This window comes from Salminus brasiliensis, chromosome 14 (genome assembly GCF_030463535.1).
Source record: "Salminus brasiliensis chromosome 14, fSalBra1.hap2, whole genome shotgun sequence".
In the NCBI taxonomy this organism is placed as follows: Eukaryota; Metazoa; Chordata; class Actinopteri; order Characiformes; family Bryconidae; genus Salminus; species Salminus brasiliensis.
Genome location: NC_132891.1, coordinates 26412817 through 26435234, shown reverse-complemented (window position 1 = coordinate 26435234; position 22418 = coordinate 26412817). Strand labels below are relative to the sequence as shown.

Below are 22418 nucleotides of genomic sequence, written 5' to 3'. Positions count from 1 at the left end.
ACACGCTTTGGCACTCGTCCCTGGGTATGTCTCCCTTCGAGTGCCAATTTGGGTACTCTCCTCCCTTGTTTGCAGAACAAGAGATGGAGGTGGGGGTTCCCTCTGCTGTGCAGCTTGTCTGTCGATGTCGTAGGACCTGGCAGAAGGCTCGGGCCACCCTACTGGCAAGTTCGAGGGCCAGAAAGCGGATTGCGGATCGCAAGAGGCATTGTGCTCCATCTTTCCGTGTGGGTCAAAGGGTGTGGCTGTCCACCCGAGACCTTCCGCTGCGAGGTGTCTCGCACAAACTGTCCCCTAGGTACGTGGGCCCCTTTAAGATACTTCGGCGAGTGAACCCGGTCTCCTTCCAGCTGCAACTGCCCACAAGTATGAAGGTGCATCCCACCTTCCATCTGTCCCGCCTGCGTCCGTTTGTGTTCTCTCTTGTTCTGCCCACTCATGGTGGGGGGTGCCCCGGTTTACACTGTCCGGCGTTTGCTGGACGTGCGGACGGTCCAGGGTGGTACCCAGTATCTGGTTGACTGGGAGGGCTATGGGCCTGAGGAGCGTTCCTGGGTTCCAGCCCGCCAAATCCTGGATCCAGCGCTGATCAGGGATTTCAGGCATGATCGTGCAGCTGGTTTGGGGCCGTCTGGTGCCGTCCCTGGGGGGGGGTACTGTGAGCAGGCAGCATGTACCGCCAGCAGGGGGCCCAGCCAGCAAAGTAGGAAAGCTGGTGGGGTTGGAGCAAAGAACTCCAAGCCCCAGAATTCCCAGCGATAATCAACGCTGACCAGACCCACCTGTGTGGCACAGTATAAATACACCTAGCCAAACACACTTCCCTGTCGCACCTTTGTAGAGGGGCGAATGGTAACAGTGGGTTTATGTTGAAAAGTGAAAAGAGAAAAGTGAAAAGAGAAGTTTAAGCTGTGAACAGAAAAGAGAAAAGTGAACAGCTGTGAACAGAAAAGAGAAAAGTGAAAAGAGAAGTTCAAGTTGTGAACAGAAAAGAAAAGAGTTTAAGTTGTTAACAGCGCAAGCATTTGAGTTGTCTTTAGTTTGAGTTAACATCACTCCTTGTTTTCCTTTGTTTGTTTTCCCGCCTTTTTGTGTTGCTTAAGATCAGTGCTTATACTGCCACCCCTCACTGCCGTGGTGGCACAGTGGAAATACACTGGGCTCCCATTACCAGGGTTGGGAGTTCAAGCCCAAGCACACACCACAGTCACCAAGCACACACCACAAAAGGAGTTGTCTCATTTGATCATAATAAAACAAATTTTAACTGCGCTTGAGTCCAAACCCCACACCACACCGTAACAGAAAGTAAGTAGAATATATGATATGACACAAAGAAGATGCAGCTTGTGTCAAAATAATCTAAATGAAGTAAAGTATAAAAATACATAATAAGATAATAACAAATATGTACGAATAAAACATAATACAATACAATAAATTTACAAAAAATAGAAATGTGCAATGCAGAGATTGTCAAGTGCAAAGTGGATGTTCAGCATAATGTTGTGCATCGGTGCAGGAGGTAGTACTTATTATAAAAAGTAATTATGTTCAGTGAAAAGGTCCTGTATGTGTGTGTGGAAGGGGTAGCAGGGGATATTTCAGTCCTAATAGCCAAAGTCCTGGTTTACAGTCTCAATCTTTTGTTCAAAGAAACCCCTTCTCATCCTCTCTGTTTGCCTTCAGAGAGCAAATGTGCTTACTTGATTGCAACAGAGAGAACATTCTGTTGCTTGGATGGCTGAGGTCCTTTATCATCTTCCTGGCCTTGGGCCTGCACTGCTTGCTGTAGATGGTCTGCAGATCAGGGGGCTCGGTCTGAATGATGCGCTCAGCTGAACACACAGTTCCTCTCTGAACAGCCCGTCTGTCCTGCTTGGTACTCTGTCAGGATGTTTTTAGTAGTGCAGGAGTAGAAGCAACATCTTGGAGGGCAGTCTGAAGTCCCTTATCCATCTGAGATGGTAGAGACGCTGACAGGTCATGTTGACCAGGGAGTTGATGTGGCAAGACCATGACGGATCCTGTGAGATGTAAACTCTAAGGTAATTGAAACTGTGCACCCTTTCCATTGTAGCTCTGTTGATCCAGACGGGCTGGTAGATCCTCTACCGCTTCCTGCTGCAGTCCACTATCAGCTCTTGCTGACATTAAGGAGGGAATTATTATCCTGGTACCAGTTCTTTAGGTGTTTAATCTCCTCCAGGTAGACTCGCTCATTGTTGTCAGTAGTGATAAGTGATTAGGGTTGGTGAGACATGATTGCCTACCCGCACTGCTTGTGGTCTGTTCGTCAGGAAGCAGGAGATCCAATGACACAGGATTATCCAACTTGGTGGTGAGTTTGGAAAGGATAATGGTGTTAAACGCTGAGTTGTAGTCATTTTCATATATTTACCCCTCCTAGTGTCCAAGTAAGTCAGCGTTGAGTGTGATTTGTAATGGCATCATCAGTAGGCAGTATGCAAACTGTAGTGGGTCCATGGCAGACTGGCTGGGGTTTCTTTGGAACGATGATGGACTATTTCAAACCACATTGGAACGACATCTAGCGTCAGGAAAATGTTAAAGATGTTAGCAAGTGAAAATGCGCAGGCAAAATACATAACACAAAAAAGCATAAATATATAATACATTCCTATACAGTAATGTAAGTAAAAGTAAGCCTAATACTACACAGAAGTGCTCAGATTAACAACCCATTTAATCTGTAATTAATGTTTGATGTCATAACACTGGGAATGAATCTATGATTAAGTTAATATGAATATAAAAACATAATACTTAATTTACTTAATATAATTTATTGCAAGTAGTATCATAACTAGTTAGTAGGCTATGCAGCTGGCATTTGGAGTGATTTACTTTGCATTCAGATTAGCTAATGGCATTTAGCTGGTTTATGTTTAATTAGCTACAAAGGCTGTGTTATTACCCTTTAATTAAAAAAAAAAAAGAAAAGTAATACACATTTAGCATTTGGCTAATGGTGTTCCGAATTTATCAAACGACTGTAACTGTCGTTTTTTCTTTTTCTCTTTTTTTGTTCATGCTCTGTAGTTGCGGAACTCCTTTGGAAAGGCATTCAGCATTAAGAAAGGCACAAAGTCCGGCTTCATATACTCTGATATTGAAGAGATCACCACTCCTGACACATCTGTCCCCAGCTCCGCCAAACCAATTCATGAAGCAGATGAGTGTGTGCCCATGTCCCTTCAATCAACCCTGACAAATTCTTCCTCCTTGTGAGTAACAACTTTTACTGAATTGTGGTGTTCATGCAGGGGAGCATATCTTTTGAGTTCTGTAAGTTGGGGCTATCAGTGAGCCTTAGGTGTCCATGACCCTGTCATTGGTTTGTCGGTTGTCCTTTCTTGGAGCACTTTTGGTAGGTACTGACCTCTGCATACCAGGCACCCCCCTAGAAGACATGCCCGATGTTTTGGAGATGCTATAACCCAGTCATCTAACCATCACAGTTTGCTTTTTGTCAAAGTGTCTCAGATTCTTATGCCTGCTCATTTTTCAGCTTCAAGAAGTGACTGCTCACTTACTGTCTAATATATCCACCCCTTGACAGATTTATCTGTAGATAGTTACCACAGTTTTGTTGGTTGCTCATTTTTATCGTAAAACTTTACTCACAATCCCAACATCCAAAGTACATGCATATGGTGATTGTGCATTCCCCTAGGCTGGCTCCTTGACGCTGGAACACTCTTTCCCCAAATATTCAACAAGCCAACTCTATATCCACATTTAAAACTAAACTTAAAACCTATTTTCAGCTGTTCTAAACCAGCAATGACCAAGGAGGAATGATAGATGGATAGATACATAGATAGATAGATAGACAGACAGACAGATACTTTATTGATCCCAAAGGAATTTTAGCAGCCAGTAGCAATTGCACAATGCAGCACAGTAATATAATACAGTAATTACAATAAATAATAATAAAAACAATAAATGCAAAAAATGCATTTGAAACCAACTGGAGATGAAAGGCAGTGCAGTTATAAAGAATGAAGCAAACAGATGACAATACTGAATAAATATGTGCACATATTAAGTAAAGTAAATTGTCAGTAATGTACAGTAATGTGTAAATAGTCATTCAGTCAAGTATCAGGAAATTCTAAAATGTCATACCTTCTATCAGAAGGCTGAAGCTTGGGCATCATTGAACCTTCTAACAGGACAATATTCCGAAGTCCACCAAGACTTCAGAAGGTGGTTTTAGCATTCGTTTGAGCCAGTCAGACTTGCTTGGGTGTTTTTGATCATTCTCCTGCTACTTAACCCAATTGTGTTTGAGCTTTAGGTTACAAACTGATTGCCGGACATTCTACTTTAATACAATGCAGAATTCATGGTACCATTATTTGACAGGTCGTCCAGGACCTGCAGAAGAAAAAAAAACCTAAGATTACTGCCACCATATTTGACTGCTATTATGATATTCTTTGCTTTGCTCTACGCCAGATGTAATGTTACCCATGTCTTCCAAAAGGTTCCAAGTCTTGGTGGTCATCTAAATGCTTGGCAAATGCAAGACGGGTCTTTATGTTCTTTTTGGTCAGCATTGTTTTCTAATTATGTACAGTCCCAGAGCCTTACAACCCTGCGAGGGTTTGGTTAGTAAACAATATTAATTTTATGAAAAAGTTCATAATTTAAATAAAAAGGTAAACAACCATTTTATATTTATCACACATAAAGTGACCTATTTAAACCTAATTATTTTATAGTATGGCCTACAGTAGGGATGTCCTGATCAAGTTTATTTGTCCCCCGATTCGAGTACCTTAATGCTGACTGTCTAAAAATAATACTGCCCCACAACTTAGGTAAGATGTGTTGTTAGTTAACACTGGTAAACACTAGTAAAATCTTTTTCGTGAACAAGTTTGTATAATGAGATATTCTAAACAGGTTTATTTTGTTCAGTAGCAACATTTTTTATGACTAAAAGTTTACAATGTGTATAATATCTTAATCCAGTCTGACTGACCTACCTGACCATTCAGCTCCAAGTCCCTTAAAAACACTGCAGTCAAATCACTCTGAACTGATAGCTGTTTCTGTTTGTTAACTACTGATGTATAAAAACTATTTTATAGTGTGCTGACTTTCCGTTCCACCTTAAATGATGCAGCAGTTCCGTTTTGCTGTTGAAATCTACACAATGTAATGGAAGGTGGAATGGAAAGTGAACTCTATGTGGCTGCTAACTGGTAGTGTCACTGCACTTACCAGTTAAAATAAAGCTTTTTTTCAACAAAATAAGGTCTTGTTTTTTGAAAAAATGGGCACAAGGATGAGGAGGGTTGATGAACAGATCATTAACTATTAACTGTCAAAGCAAAAAACCAGAGATATTGCATTATGTTTTCATGTTCCACTATAAAATAGTTCCACTTTGCAAACTCTAAACTGTTTTATTATCTTCTGAAAAGTTCCTTAGTGCAACAGCTGAGAATTACACAACATAAACAAGGATCATTGATTGGCCCTAATTCAGCACATGAATCGACACCCTCCACAGTAAGGGTAATAAGGTCATTCCTTAAAAGGCTGGCTGTTCAGAGTGCTGCATCAAAGCTGATTAATGAAAAGTTTGGAATGGAACAATGTGATTCACAACAAACAGAGATAATGTCAGCCTTGAGAGGTTAGTCAAGCAAAGTTTATTCAAGAACTTCAAGTTGATTCAAGGCATACCTTTACAAGGAGTGGAGGTTGGTGTCAGTGCATTAAGAGTCACTGCACACAGACTTCTTCAGGAAAGGGGCTACAACTGCCGCATTCTTAATATCAAGTCACTCCTGAACTAGAGACAATGTTAGAAGTGTCTAACCTGGAACTGTTGTTAGTAGTCCTTTTTTCAGATGAATTTTGCATTTCATTCAGAAATCAAGGACCTAGAGTCTGGAGGAAGAGTGGAGAGGCACAGAATCCAAAGTATCTGAAGTCTGAGTGAAGTTTCAGCAGTCTGTGATGGTTTGGGGTGCCATGTGATCTGCTGGCTTGGTCCACTGTGTTTTATCAAGTTCAAAGTCAATGCAATCATCTACCAGGAGACTTACACCATGATAGTACTGTGTTTGATTGGCCAGCCAACTCTCCAGACCTAAGCCTCATAGGTAGCACCTGACCCAGCAATACAGACGAACTGAAGGCCACCATCAGATAAACCTGAGCTTCAGTAACATCTCGGCACTGCCACAAGCTGATTGCCGTCATCCACACCAAGTATTAAATGTATAAAGTTAGACATGTTTTTTGTACGTCCTTTTCTGTGTGATCTAATTAAATATTCTATCAAAAAAGAGCTATAATCCATACTGATCACAAGTACAAAATGCTTGAAATGTCACTTTACATGTAATGAATATAAAATAACAGTTTTTCGAATGAAATTATGAACAAAAACAAAATAAATAAGGAATTACTTTATTTGAATAATGTTTGTTTTGCAGGATCTATGAAGGGAATGAGGAGCAGAAGGGTGAGGAAAAGGCAGTGTCTGAACTTCGTTCTGAGCTCTGGGAGAAAGAGATGAAGTTAACAGATATCCGACTAGAAGCTCTCAACTCAGCACATCAACTGGAACAGCTAAGAGAGGCTATGAACAACATGCAGGTTTGTCAGATTCTCACTAACCACACATGGTAAAGGTAAAGGTAAAAAGGTAAAGGTGCACGTATTTGTCACTGTACAGTGTACAGCGAAATGTGTCCTCCGCATTTAACCCATCTGGTAGTGAACACACACTCACACACACACATGTGTTAGGGGCAGTGAGTACACACACACACCCAGAGCGGTGGGCAGCCAACTCCAGCGCCCGGGGAGCAGAGAGGGTAAAGGGCCTTGCTCAAGGGCCCAACAGTGGCAGCTTGCCGAGCCCGGGAATCGAACCCACAACCCTGTTATCGACAGCCCGGAGCTCTAACCGCTGAGGTTATACATAACATACATTTCTCTGTGAAAGGAACACTTTTATCACAGCACATTCGTACATTTTAAACAAACACTTAATTTAAAAGATAGAAAACATAAATAATATAAGTAATAAAATAATAAATAATAAAAATAGAACATGCATTTAATTAATTATATGGACTGCTTGTTATGAGTTATTATTGTTGAAATATTTTCTAAATGGTAGGTGATGCTTTCTCCCTTAAGGTCACAGTGGAAAACCTAAAGGCAGAGAATGACCAGCTCAAAACAGGAAGTGCACCATCTTCATTGGTCTTCCCTTTTGTACCCCCTTCCCCTACCTCTCAGCCATCAAGAGTGGCTGCTATGATTGGATGTAGCCAGGTCACAACTACCACAAACCTCACTAAATCTTTCAGTCTTCATGAGTGTTTTGAGTCAAGTAAGTTCAAACCTGCCAGTTATGTATTTATGTTCTTTAGAACGTAGCTGTGACAGTTGACTGAATGTAACAGACTATTAAACTGAAATGTTTTTAACTCTGTATAATGAAGCAATAGAGTACATTTAGAGTGACATTCAAGATACAAATCTTACAAATATGCATACAAATATGAGTACTAGTATGAGTCTGTCTATAAACAGTGAAACATTGCTGTTGTGTAAGATCTATTTAGTTTTTCTTTCTCTAGACACTGTAACCATGGAAGCATTGAGTTTATCCTCTCCAAAGGATGAGGTTCAACTACGTGTGGTGATCCATTTGGCTGACCAACAGCTATTTAGAGAGGTACAAAAATCTAAATATACACTATACTACTTCACATTTGCTTATGTTGGACTGCTAACCTGTGTGTCTGTCAATTTAGCAAGTGAAATCAGATTTCTATATTGGTTCAGTAAGAATTGATTCAAGAACCGATTGGGCTACACTGGACACAGTAATGACTACAACTTTCCAGGTGAGATCCCATGTGATTAGATATGCAAGCATTAATTAGTTTGACGTAAAATTACACAAAATACTTTGTAATTTGTCTAAATACCTGTAATTTGTAGTTTGCCATTCTTTTTTAGAACTACATTTCCCAGGTGGACCCCAGAACTTGTATGGGTCTATCTATAGACTCCATCCACAGCTATAGTGTAAACCAAGTCAAGAGGGTTCTTGGAGCCAAAAATCCAGAGAATCCTCCTTCTCACTGGTTTAATAAAGGGCATGGACTTATTACGATGACCCTCAAAGGTACATTCTCATTACTTGTTGCTACTTTTCTCACTGGCATTTCTTTACATGAAATATGCCCTTATTCATGCAGATATGGGTCAATAAACCGATAACATTCAGCTTCATGTTATCCTGTCTGAAAAAGTATCCTGTCTAGCTACAAAGTATTCCATGCAAATGTTGCCTTTTTTCTCACCCTTCCTTAGGTTTTAAGGACAAATGTGTGGATAGTATTGTTTTTGAGACACTCATTCCCAAGTCAGTGATGCAGCACTACATTAGTCTGTTGCTGAAGCACAGACGGTTGATTCTGTCAGGTCCCAGCGGCACAGGCAAAACTTACCTTGCTTCTCGTCTTGCTGATTACCTGTTGGAGAGGAGTGGCCTGGAGGCAGGCCCTGGCCACATTATTACTTTCAACATGCACCAGCAGACCTGCAAGGTTAGCCTCTATGTAGTACGCTGAAACACATTAACCATGAGAATGTTAATCATAATAATAATAGAAAAGTAATAGGTGAGATGATATTGGCTTACTAACTCTTACTAGTTTTAATCATGTTAGCATTTTAAATCATCTAAATCATCTTATTTCTCTTCTCTCAGTCATTTCTTTTGCTTTAGGTTTTACTCTTTCTGTCATACGTTTGGCATCTATTTTTGGTTTTCACAGACTTAATTTGCTAGGTACAGCACTGCTACGATTTTGATAGTAAGACGCAGACAAAAGGAATTAGTCTGATAGTTACTAATAGGTTTGAATTCTGAATTCACAGGTTTTTAGTACACATAATTGAGTAATATGCTAATAATTGACTGAGCCATATCAGTGATTTGGTATTGTTTGAGGGAGCCTAAAAGCTCTACAGATGGTATGAGTTTGTCTATGCATGAAAATATTACACCCATATCTACCAGAAAGGGCAGAGTGAGACAATCCACTACAACCAAGATGTAGGGTTTCTGGTCAGATGTTCAGGTAACAACTGGCACTTGGCTGGTGTTTGTGTTGACTGGTACTGAGTGACTGGCATTCTCTAGGCATGGGCAGTAGTTTAGCCCTTGCCACTGAACTGGTGGTGTAGGAAGGGTGGTTTGGTGTTGCTGCTGTTGTTGTTTGTTTTGATCTTTGCTGGCTGCTGTTTGTAGGGCTGTTGTGGTTTTTGTCTTGGTCCATAACTTGTCTTTGGCTTTCTCTTTAATTCCTTAAACAGCCAGTGGGCCTAAATTGTTATTACATACTTCTTTTACCAAAGAATAGCCTCACCAGTTTTTCTAAATTTTTCACCTTTGTTTATAGACTTACAGTTAAATATTTGCTTGATGGGGATACATTAGACCTTAAGGCACCTCTGGTGTTGGCTGTTGTGGTGCAATTGCTGCTTGCATATGGGCTGGTCTGCTTATTTAAGCCAGTGTCGTCTTTCTCTTTCTGTTTCCTCTGTCTGCATCTGTTGACTTGATGGATAATGTTTTCTTTTCTTTAAAGCCATGGATGTTCAGGAGAAACCATTTGATCAAGTTCCATTTGAACAGTTTTCGGTAGGGTCTTTATTTGTACTGCTGTTCCTTGGCTCCATCCATCTATTGTTTCCATTTATTCTGGGAATACATAAAAATTCCAGGATGTCCTAAAGTTTAGGTAGCTCACAAAGTCTTGATGAGTCCCTGTTTGTAGGGTATTTTCCCCTTGTTGCATACCATAATACATTCCTGTGCATATTATATATATATATATATATATATATATATATATATATATATATATATATATATATATAAAGGCTTTTTATTATGATGTGTTAACTAACAACAGGCCTACATCTAAGAAAAGCTCAGTGTCATTACTTTTACTGCAGCATATAAATTAACATGTCACATATATAATCACATATTGCCAGGCTCTGTCTGCCTGTCTTATGTAGGCCTGTTTATTATGTCAAAATGTAATCTTTGGGTAAATTACACTGCTGGAAAAAATTCTATTAGAATAATGATAAGGCTTAATCTGTGTTAGAAATACATCCTTAGTGTATTTTGGTATTTTAATGCATCATCATTAATTCACTTAAATATTCTTAATAGTTATCAAATATCATCCAATTCCCTTTCCTTGAGTGCACTCTGAAAGCATTGTAGTGATGAATAGATGATGCAGATGTAATGGCTTGGCTCTGTGACAGAAGTAGGAAAAAAAAAACAGCCTGCACAAAAATGTACAAGTACGTACTGAAATGCCCAGTTTAGTCACTCGTTTATCACTTACAGTGAGTCCAAGAAGTATTTGATCCCTTGCTGATTTTCTTCGTTGGCCCACTAATAAAGACATGATCATTCTATACTTTTAATGGTAGATGTATTCTTACATGGAGAGACAGAATATTAAAAAGAAAATCCAGAAAATAAATCTAAGGAATATATATTAATTGATTTGTATTTCATGGAGTGAAATAAGTATTTGATCCCTTAGTATTCATTAGCAGTTCTGGCTTTTACAGACCAGTTAGACACTCCCAATCAACTTGTTACCTGACCTGAAGCCACCTGTTCTCACTAATCACTTGTGTGAAAAACACCTGTCCACAGAATCAGACAGATCACACAGATTTCAAGTCTCCAACATGGGTAAAACCAAAGAGCTGTCACAGGACCTCAGAGTCAGAATTGTTGACCTTCACAAAGCTGGAATGGGCTACAAAAAGATTAGTAAGGTGTTGGATGTGAAAGTAACAACTATTGGTGCAATTATCAGAAAGTTTAAAGAGTATAACATGACAATCAACAGACCTCGGCCCGGTGCTCCAAAGAAGATTTCGCCTCGTGGGGTGGCAATGATGCTGAGAACAGTCAGAAATCGTCCTGCAACCACTCGGCAGGAGTTAGCAAATGACCTGAAGGCAGCTGGGACCACAGTTTGCAAGGAAACAATTGGCAACACTTTGCGCAACAATGGATTCACATCCTGCAGTGCCCGAAAGGTACCCCTGCTGAAGAGAGCACATGTGGAGGCGCGCCTCAAGTATGCCAATGATCATTTGAAAGATGAACCAAGTTATTGGGAGAAGGTTTTGTGGTCAGACGAGACCAAAATTGAACTTTTTGGCCTCAACTCCACCCGCCATGTGTGGAGGAAGAAAAATGCTGCCTATGACCCCAAGAACACTGTGCCCACCGTCAAGCATGGAGGTGGAAGCATAATGTTTTGGGGGTGTTTCTCTGCCAAGGGTACAGGGCTACTTCACCGCATCACTGGGAAGATGGATGGAGCCATGTACCGCACAATCCTGAGGGACAACCTCCTCCCCTCTGCCAGGGATCTGAAAATGGGCCGTGGTTGGGTCTTCCAACATGATAACGACCCTAAACATACAGCAAAGGCAACAAAGGATTGGCTCAAGAAAAATCACATTAAGGTCATGGAGTGGCCCAGCCAGTCGCCAGACCTCAATCCGATCGAAAATCTATGGAGGGAGCTGAAGGTCAGAGTTGCCAAGCGACAGCCCACCAACCTTCATGATTTAGAGAGGATCTGCAAAGAAGAGTGGGCCAAAATTCCCCCTGGTGTGTGTGCTAAACTTGTGGTTAACTACAACAAACGTCTCACCGCTATGCTTGCAAACAAAGGCTTTGCCACTAAGTATTGAGTGTGTTTGGCAAGAGGGATCAAATACTTATTTTCCTCATTGAAATACAAATTAATTAAAATATATTCTTTAAAATTATATTCTGGATTTTTGTCTTGATATTCTGTCTCTCCATGTTAGAATATATCTACCATTAAAAGTGCAGAAGGATAGTGTCTTTATTAGTGGGCAAACAAAGAAAATCAGCAAGGGATCAAATACTTCTTGGACTCACTGTATAACTAACTACCATATAGCCCTAAAAAGAAATTACAGAGAACAATTTCAACCATAACCTTTAATGTAGCTAGCTAGTGCTAACATAATTATCTCTACAGCTACAATACAAATCATTTCCACCGCTCTAAATAAGTAAATACATAGCTGCATTTTCATTAAATCATGGAACACTTCACATAAAATGCCTTTCTAATCCCTGCCTGTTGCTAAAAGTATCAAAGTATATGTGGGCAAAAGGGGACAATCTTCTTTAAGAATCTGTGTTTGATTTCTTTTCATAGAAGAAAAGATTTCTTAAAAGAGTTATCTAGAGACTTGCACTACGATCTGCTCTACCAACTCATGAAGCCACAGTTTAAAAGTAAACCACCAACTGACGTCATTTCCACATTCTAACGTTTGTGTTTAAAGGGACAGTAGAACGGTGTCCTCTTGCTATTTTGCCAGTGGCATGGGTTACACTTACATAGCAGGGGCCATTGATTTAACTGAGCTATTTGTGTTTTGTATTGTTTTGTTATCTTGGCAGTTAATGTTTGATTTCTGTCTCTGAATTTGCACATTCATCTTGTTCTGTTTAGGAACTACAGCTGTACTTGTCAAATCTAGCTAATCAGATTGATTGTGATTGTGAAGACACCCCGCTAGTCATTGTTTTAGATGATGTCAGTGATGCAGCCTCTATCAGTGAGCTAGTCAACAGTGCATTGACCTGCAAATATCACAAATGGTGAGACGTTTAAACTAATCTCTTTTTTGAAGAAGTACAAAAATGTATCATTTTAATAGGTGTTCATTTAAATTAATAACGTCTTGTGTTATTTATGTGTTATGTGTTACAGCCCATACATCATTGGAACAACCAATCAGCCTGTGAAGATGTCATCAAATCATGGCCTGCACCTCAGTTTCAGGTATGATCAGATTGTATTTGCTTGTGCATTACAGAATGGTATTGTTTATCTAGAATTACTAGGATTACTACAATAGCATGCCCCATATCAATGACATTTTGGAACCTCTGACTATAGCTTTTGTAGTGCACAAGCCTGATTTAGGGTAATAACGATTGAGATCGCATACCCATTAAACACACTAACAAATTACTTAAATGAAAAATGCTTTAGGAAAAGAAATCGTACTTAATATGTTAAGATAAAAATGTGTTACTACATATTTCCTCGATTCTTTAGCCAGTGGCTATTTTGAAAGCTGTCTGAAGACTTTGACTAAAAACTTTTTAGAAGTTTTCATTTTTAATTCGGGTGTCACTACTTTTAAACTTTACCTAAACAATCTTTTACATTACAGGTATAATTGGCTTGTGTTCAGATTTTTAATGGTCAATAGTGGTAAGTTGCTCTAATTTTTAAAAACAGAAAGCATCGTTTTTAGAAATTCAAAAAAATATTGTCAAATATTGTCAGGTCAATGGCAGTGAAAGCAAAACAACTGGGTAACAAACTAAAACGCAAAACAGAGTTGTGTTCTCCCACCTCTTCTCTTCAACCTCTACACCAATCACCAGTGTCTCCAGGGAATCGGGTGTAAAGATCCTAAAATTTGCGGATGACTCCACTCTGGTGGGCCTCATAGACAATGGGGACGAATTTGCCCACAGAAAGAGGTCAAGCAGCAGGTCTCCTGGTGCAGCAACAACCACCTGCTGCTAAACACAGAAAAGACTGTAGAGATGGTGGTGGATTTTTGTCGCAACCCACCCTCCCTAGCCCCTCTCTGAATCAATGGCTCTGTAGTTTCCACAGTGGAGTCAATCAAGTTCCTGGGCACCACCATATCCAGGGACCTGAAATTGGAGAGAAACACAATCTCCCTCTCTAAGAAAGCTCAGTTAAGAATGTTTTTCTTGAGACAGCTCAAGAAATTCAACCTGCATCAGATTCTGATGATCCAGTTCTACACAGTTCTATCATCGAGTCCGTCCTCACATTATGCATAACCATCTGGTTTGGTTCCTCCACCTCCCAAGAGCGAGCCAAAAAAAAGCACATCATCAGGACACCAGACATGCTGGCAAAATTACAGCTGACCCCTCTTATCCTGGACATCACTTCTTCCAGACACTCCCCTCTGGTAGAAGACTCAAAACCATCAAAACCAGAACAACACGCTACAACACACTAACAGCTTTTTTCCTAGAGCTGTAGCGCTCCTAAACCACAGTGGACACCTCGCACCCTAATCTATAAACCTAATCTATAACTGAACTGAGCTTCTAAACTTCACTGAACCAAACTGGATTTCAATGCAACACAGTACTGATACATGACATGCATAAAATTTGCACTATGATTATTGCACAGCTGTACAGATGTAATTTTTTTTGTAAATGTTTATATAATTATATCTTCACATAAAAGGTTTTGTTACAGCTCTATATTACTTATAGTACTTTTTAATGTATTATTCTTATTCTATTTATTGTTTAGTGTATTTTTATCTCTTAGTGTAATACTTGTTAACAGTTTGTTTGTTTGTTACATGTCATACTTGTGTTGTTCACACCAAGTAAAATTCCTTGTATGTGTAACATACTTGGCGAAATAAAGAGATTCTGATTCTAATTTTGATTCTGATTCAGTGTCTTGTGCCCAAAAAATGACGTAGACTTTGGTGAGCTTAATAAATATGCCTACCCTATTACACAGTTATTTTGACTTTTAATCTTCAATGTAGAACATTCTTCTGTGTCTTTTAATCAGGATGATTATCATGTCCAACAATGTGGATCCTGTCAATGGCTTCCTGTCACGGTACTTACACAGAAAGCTGATTGAGGTAGAAGATGAGAGTGCATTGCACCACACAGAACTGCAGAAGGTGCTGGACTGGGTCCCCAAGCTCTGGTACCATCTGCATACATTTTTGGAAAAACACAGCACCTCGGACTTCCTCATTGGTACTGTATGTTGTGGTTTTCTGACTTTCAGTTTTTCATATATCTGCTGAAAGAATATATATATTCTTGCCTTTGACAGTGGCAACATTAGATCTTGTTTCATTTCTTACTCTTGTTTCTGCAGGTCCGTGTTTCTTCCTCTCATGTCCAGTAACAATAGCAGAATTTCGTTCCTGGTTTATTGATTTGTGGAACCAGTCAATTATTCCCTATCTGCAAGAGGGTGCAAAGGATGGGACGAAATTAAGGGTAATTATCATCTTACACTTTAGTTTTTTAGAAAATGATCAGGTAAACTGATAGTTTAATATGGGATATTTGTGACACTATTGGAAGGTTCACTAAGGGTCTGCTTCACGCAAGAATGTTTGATTGATTAGTTGTTTGGTTGATTTACTCTGTAAAATTTGTGTCACTAGTATTTGGTTATGCTGCAGGTTCATAGTCAGAAGGCAGTATGGGAAGACCCTGTGGAGTGGGTACGGAGTACTCTGCCATGGCCCTCGGCCCAGCAAGACCAAGTTAAACTTTTCCACCTCCCTCCCCCCACTGCTGGCCTCAACACTGCCACACAGCAGCCAAATTGTGACAGGCCCAACAAGGCGACACAATCAATTTCCATGAATTCAGACCCACTGGTGAGTGTCCAATTTAGTTCTATTGAACATGTCACTGTTGTGCAAAAACATTATTCACTTTTTGATATAATTTGAAACCAGCAGTTGTCTTTAACATTGTGTCAATAGAATAAATGGACAAATATGGTCCAAAATGACTAATATAGACTTTGGAGACGCAGATTTTGCACAAAACTGACATATTCTATGTGGAATTCTGTGTTCAGAAATTCACACAAAATAGCTGATGGTCTGCAAAACTGCACACTTACAGACCACTTTATTAGGAACACTAATATACGAAGACTAATTGGGCCTCCCTTGATCCTCAAAACAGCCTTAATTCTTAGTGGCATGGATTCCATAAGACTGGATACTACCAGAGATTCTGATTAGTAGGCTCATTCAGTATTCTGGTTCTATATAGTCCTAAATTTAGTGCCTCACAAATGTAGCCGCCTCTCAAACAACACCAATGCTTAGCCCTAATGTAAATGTAGCATTTCTGTTGCTAACACCAACTTTTGCATTTGCATTTTTCTGATTTAAAATAAACAGACTTGCTCACACACTGTCTCAAGTGGGATGCCAAATATTTTCTGAATATGAAAATGATTAATAATTGGTATTAAAGTCTGCCAAGAAAATATTACCCACATCATTACACCACCTTCACCACCCTGGACTTTTGACATGCAGGTTGGGTGAATAGATATATGCTATAGGTGCTAAATTCTGACACTTCTATCTGTGTTAAAATTCATCAGACTAGGCTACATTTTTTTAGCCTTCAACTGTGCAGCTGTGTTGTGAGCATGGACCCACTGTAGCCTAGCTTTCTATTCTTGGCTGTTAGCAGTTGAACCAATGCGGTCTCTTGCTGTCATGTCAGCCTCAAAGCTCAATGTGTTAAGATGCTTTTTTTTGCTCACCACAAAGAGTGGTTACCATAGCCTTTCTATCAGCTTAAACCACTTTCCACTCATTAACAAGGTACTTCCATCCTCAGAACCGCCACTTACTTACTGTTTTGTTCTTTACTACATCATTCTGAGTGAGTTGTAGAGACTGTTGTGTTTAAAATCCCAGAAGATCAGCAGTTATAGAAATACAAAGCAAAAGTATCTGGCACCAACAGTCTTGTCGATCTAAAAATCACTTGAAATCAATTTAACTTTGTCATGACACAAATACAGGGTTGTACCATGAAACACTGTTTGGCTAAACATCCAATGCAGTAGTAGATAAAAAAGAGCAATAGTGCAAGGACAATAGACAAAACATAAGACCGGATGCATAGACAGCAGGTACAAATGTCTTTGCTGTTTATATACCGCTTTCTGGAATGCAGGGGAAACAGGAAGTGGTTGAGCTGAGTGGGGTCAGAGAGGATATTGATGGCTGTCCTTTGACATCTTATGTTGTAGAGGGTTTGTATGGGGTGGGGGGCAGCTGCGGTGATATACTATGCAGTTTTCAGTGTACGTTGCCAAGGAGGCCAATTCATCAGTAAATTTGTTAGCACAGAAGGCAAACTGATAGGAGTCCAGAGTGCTAGGAAGATTGCTCTTTATGTGAGCCTCCCAAAGCACTTCATCACTGAGTGTGAGAGCAATAAGAGGGTAGTCATTCAAGCAAGAAATGGTGGGTTTCTTTGGAACAGGGATGATAGTTGTGGCCTTTACAGCAGGTGGGAATGGTAGGCTGTGCCAGGGAGATGTTGAAGATGTCTATGAAGGTGGCAGACAGCTGTTTGCCCCCACCTCTACCTGAGATTCCATCTGGGTCAGCTGCTTTCTGAGTTAAAACCTGCAAACCTACTCTCCTCACCTATTTAGTAATGCGCATGAGTGACTCATCTGTGCAGGAGGGCAGGGCAGTGGTGGTTGGCTGCTTCTGAGTCGTGGTCTTAAAGCATGCATAGTAAGTGTTCAGCTCAGCAGTGAGGACGGCATCTGTGGATGTTGACTTGCTGTTGTAGTCCATGTCTGTTTGAATTCCTTGCCACATGCATCAGGAGTCTGTGTTGGTGTTCAAGTAGGATGTGGTTTCTGTGCTGTACTTTACTTTTGTGTTTTGCAGCTCTAATGCAAGCCTTCATGTTGTGTCTGGCAGCTTTGAGTTCCATGTGATTTACATGTGGTTTCAGTAGACTGCGGACTTCACTGTTTATCCATGCTTTTTGGTTTGGAAGTGTGTGAATTAGCTTTGATTTATTCACATCAACACACTCTTGTTGACCCCAGTGGCCGACCGTCTGGTTGAATTCCCCTGCAATGATGAGTGCAGAACTGCTGCTTGCTAATGTGTAGCATGATTAGATACTAGCTTCGTAACGCTTTGTGGAGGAATATATATGGCCGCTATTATCAGTTAGGGCCTGCATCTCATAATCACAAACTCCAAATCAGGAGTAGAAGTGTTCAGCAGCTGAGTTGGTGCACAATCAGTTGTTTACACACAGTCCACCACACTTTGTTTTGAGCACTGCAGCTGTGTGGTTAGTGTGATGTGCTGTTAGCCTCTGTAGCATAATAGACTATTCTTTTATGCTGCAACGAAGCTATGATTCTGTACAAAAAAAAAAAAAAAAAAAAAAAAAAAAAAGCAGTCGGCTGCTGGCCTCTGGGTCGAATAATGTCCAGTGTGAAATCAGCAAATGGTAGGCTAAAGGCCAAGTCTTTGCATTGTTTACAGATGGCTAGTAATTTGTCCCTGTCATAGACAATGGTTGACTTGCACATACTGGACAGTTTGGTAACAAATTAATACACAAATTGTAAGCAAAAGACAACTTTTCCCCCTTCTGATGGTAATGTGAACATTACCTGTAGCTGCTGGCCTGTGTCTACATAATTTTAAAGTTAGACGCAATTCATTATGCCACAAGATTCGTCTGATTATGTAATTCAAATGATGTAAAATCAGAACATGAATGAGTCGGTGTGCAAGTGTTCCTAACAAAGTGCCTGGTGAGTGTAATTTTGTTAGATGTTATGGGTTTTTTTAATTACTTTTTTAATTATGCTTTTATGTGCTATCTACAACTCATTCAGATTGCTATGCTGCTGAAACTGCAAGAATCTGCAAACTTCATTGAGACACCAGAAATGGACATTTCAGAGGACCCCAATTTCCAAGCAACACTATGACTAAAGCACTCACTAAAGGCTACTACTGTTAACCTTTACCAACAGCAAAAAAAGTGTTTTATGTAAAATAAAAAATATGAATGTTCAGATATATCTTTTGAATCTGTATACACATGTACACTTACTAAAACATACAGAGGTAAAAAAATGAATGTGTTTGCACTGTCATCTCTTCTAATGCTCATCTAATCTGCAGGCGCAGGGCAATCAGTCCCTTTTAAGTCTATACTAGGACATGTATTGCTCCAATCTGTTCAAACCTGCCATACAAAGGTGCAACTACAGGACCACATACCAATTTACATGTATGCAAACTGTAAGAGCTTGTGCTTACAGTGTGCAGTCTGAACATGTACACTATCCATGATGAGATAAATTGATAAGTATTATTGTTGTTACCCCACAGTTTAAAGAGTGATACACTGACCAAACATGTCACACAAGTCCAAAACAATGCCAAAAAAAGGTCAGTTTGAGTTGAGACCCTTGACAGAAACCATACATACAGGGTCATGGATACACAAACCACAACTTTTCAAAAAGCCTTTTAACTTGCCAAGGCCTATTAACTTTGTTTTAATGATCATTATTAACTACAGCTGGTAGCTTCTCTGTGCACACATAAAAAGGGTTCAATTGACAACAGAAAGATGATCATTGATTTACATGCAGTTACACTGTACAACAAAATTCTTACTTTATGTATGTTTGTAGTAGTCTGCAGTCTGAGTCTTAATATTAAATGACAACCATCTGTAAAAAAACATGTGGTCCTTAGAAGGTTTTAAAATGAGGTATATACAATCCCAGTTGAACAACAAAACACTGTCGTCATTTAAAAATAAGACCATTTGCTGGTGTTCTTATGTTCCTATAGAAGCAGTAAATGCTTTTTTTTTTTACATTGTAGTATTTTTGTACTCACTTTCTGCACTTTGGTCTAGTTTTTGTTTAAATAAATTACAATGGAATTGGTCATGTGTTGTTCATCTGAGGTGGTATTTATCCACCAGATTCAAAGAGTGTGTAATTTTTTTTTTTTTTTTTGCATTGCTTTTTTAAACTTAGGGTAATATGGACTAACACTAATTACAAAAATAAATATTTAGAGTAAATACAAATAAACAATATACTGTGTTTTCACATCTGCTATTTAGATATTTGATGTGTCTGTTTAACAATAACCAAAGCCCTGCTAGACATTTATTAATGTACCCAGTTCATTAATTTAAATAAGATGTGCTACTGGTAGAATTGACCAAATCTGTAAGGTGCCTTCAGGGCACAGAGATATCAGGAAACTATTCTTGTAACATATCAATTTTTATGTTTTAGGTATATTTTCTTCTAACAGGAAATTAATGTTTTACACTGCTACCCAAGACATTTTCTGTATGTGTGTGTTTCTATGTATGTGTAAGTGCATATGGTCATGTGAAATATGGCCCCAAAACTTGGCTTGGCCATTCCAGGTCTCTACATTTTTTTCCTTTTGAGCAATTCCATGGTAAATTTACTGGAATGCTTTGGGTCATTTTCATGGTACCTGGACCACCACAGTTTTGCCCCCTCTGATACAATAGAGAATACTTAGTGGATTCTGTGACGGATGTCATGATCCACTCGGTCTGACAATGACGGGAGAACACTCGCAGGGGATGGACCAAGGCGAGAGAGTTTATTAATAACAATAAACCGTAAACAAAACAGAAATGCAGCGATGATTACAAGAACTTAACAAAATCGTGACAAACAATACTGGGCAAAACAAAAGAACACACCTGGGGCTGGCGAGGCACTAGGGCTGTGCTAGCTGCCGGGGCTGAGCCAATACCGCTACTCCGAAACAAACTTCCAAGCCGAGCTTGGGAAAACTAAGAACTAGGACATAAAGAGTAGCGCTAGTCAGGCGCGTTGAACTTACAAGACTTGAGGGCGTGAGGAGTCAGCCACCAAACCTAGACGACTGAGCCGTTCCGACGATGAGGAGAGCTAACTGCTGAAACGAGCTGGAGAGTAGGTCACTCCCGGAGCTCCTGGACCCAAGCTCCCTGAACCTATGAAGCTTGGCGTGGAAATCGCCGCAGACCTGCAGTAGCTCCCTAATGGACCCTGAGACGAGAACTGCCTAGCTAGTTAGCTTTCCCTGCTAAGCTAGCTAGGTTAAAAGAGTCCTCTGTACAAGGATGGACTCTACAGACTAGACCAGCGAATCCTGAGTCTCTACCGTGAAACTCCATAACCTGTGTGCATGCGGTGCACTAAGAGTAATTCTCGGCAACCGGCACCTGGCACTAGCCCTACTTAAATACACCAGCCCACAGGTGATACACATTAACCAAACAATGAACAGACACATGACAAACATAACCAGTAACCAAAATGGCGACGAGGGATGTCAACCCAAAAGTCCCTTTCAACATAAAAGTCCTTCCTTTGACTAAACATGACATGATTCATTAACATAGAGTTCATTTTCGCCTGTGAGCCACGACCCGGGACTGCCTTTGGGGCGGGCGCGGCGGCGCGGGCGTGACAACGGAGAGCTTTCCAGGTCCTGATGCGACAAAGCACCCCTGATTTTAGGAAGAGGACAAGAGAAACCGAAGACCCCCAGTGAGCAAACCAAATGTGGCAATGAAAAACTCCCTCAGAGCTGGAAGTAGAAACCTTGGGAGAAACCAAGACTCCTCCTCTGGTCAGAACTATATATAAATTATTAAGTCCACCACCAAGACTGTTCTACTGCTCAGGTGTGCAAAATACCCATTATATAATATAACTAATAAAATCATAGTAGTGATGGTAAAAGAAATGAGAATAATGGTTTATGGTGGTAATAATAATAGTGGCAGATAGTTAAGAATCCATATAAATTTTAACATAGTCATTAGGCAGATAGCAGAGTGGGCAGCTGGTCTGACGGTGGCGGGGGGGGGGGGGGGGGGGGGTCATTTTTCCATCAGGCCGGATAAGTGGGCATTCCATTAACTTGGAAAACTTGGTAAAGAGAGAGAATTTAGTTCTAGTTAGAGTAGTAGCTGACTACTCTGGCAACTCTGACTACAACAGCCTAATTAAAAGAAACACCTCAAACACTGACATCCATCTGCTACACCATGCACAAACCTGAGTGATCATGTGCAAGCTTTGGAATGACAGCTCCAGCATCTCGTCAGTTTACTACAGTTCCATTTGTCCATAAACTTCATAATCTGCAACTTTTATCCAAAAAGAAATATAAATTACCAAAAGCTAAGCTAAACAAATGTTTTCAGAATCTTTGTATGTCAATAGTAGAATTTTATAATCAATATGAAATTTTACTGAAAGCCAGTGCAGTGCTGACAGAACTAGACTGATATGGTCTTTTTTTGTAGTTTTAGAAATAACCCTGGCTGCAACATTTTACTGAGGTTCCTGCTAGAACAACCTGACAATAATAATCTAGCCTTGAGGTAAAAAAAAAGCCTATACTAATGTTTCTGCATCTGCAGCTGTAAAGCTGCTTTGTGACGACAACAGTTGTAAAAAGCGCTATACAAATAAATCTGACTTGACTTGACTTGACATCCAGCATTTCACATCCTTTACACAATCCTTTACACAGGCTTACAGCCTTTCTTCTGTGACTAAGTTTTGCTACACATGTAACATGGAGGGTTGGATTTAGACCAAATCACAGCA

The 22418-nt window shown here is 39.9% G+C and overlaps 1 protein-coding gene across 6 annotated transcripts in view; it reads left to right on the top strand.

Annotated features, from left to right (window-relative positions):
* Window positions 1-21638, top strand: part of nav1a (neuron navigator 1a) — a 57034-nt gene extending 35396 nt beyond the window's left edge. For 4 of the 6 annotated variants that reach the window (XM_072656461.1, XM_072656459.1, XM_072656460.1 and 1 more), the window contains 13 exons: window positions 3064-3248; window positions 6486-6648; window positions 7198-7393; window positions 7644-7741; window positions 7821-7913; window positions 8029-8197; window positions 8386-8621; window positions 12624-12772; window positions 12885-12956; window positions 14766-14962; window positions 15087-15211; window positions 15400-15600; window positions 18636-21638. In XM_072656461.1, the coding sequence (XP_072512562.1) occupies window positions 3064-3248; window positions 6486-6648; window positions 7198-7393; window positions 7644-7741; window positions 7821-7913; window positions 8029-8197; window positions 8386-8621; window positions 12624-12772; window positions 12885-12956; window positions 14766-14962; window positions 15087-15211; window positions 15400-15600; window positions 18636-18731 (1980 nt within the window). In that variant the 3' untranslated portion in view covers window positions 18732-21638. Of the gene's footprint in view, window positions 1-3063; window positions 3249-6485; window positions 6649-7197; window positions 7394-7643; window positions 7742-7820; window positions 7914-8028; window positions 8198-8385; window positions 8622-9668; window positions 9722-12623; window positions 12773-12884; window positions 12957-14765; window positions 14968-15086; window positions 15212-15399; window positions 15601-18635 lie in introns of those variants that run through there. The other 2 variants (XM_072656462.1, XM_072656463.1) reach the window with 2 other exon arrangements.
* The last annotated feature ends 780 nt before the right edge of the window (window positions 21639-22418 follow it).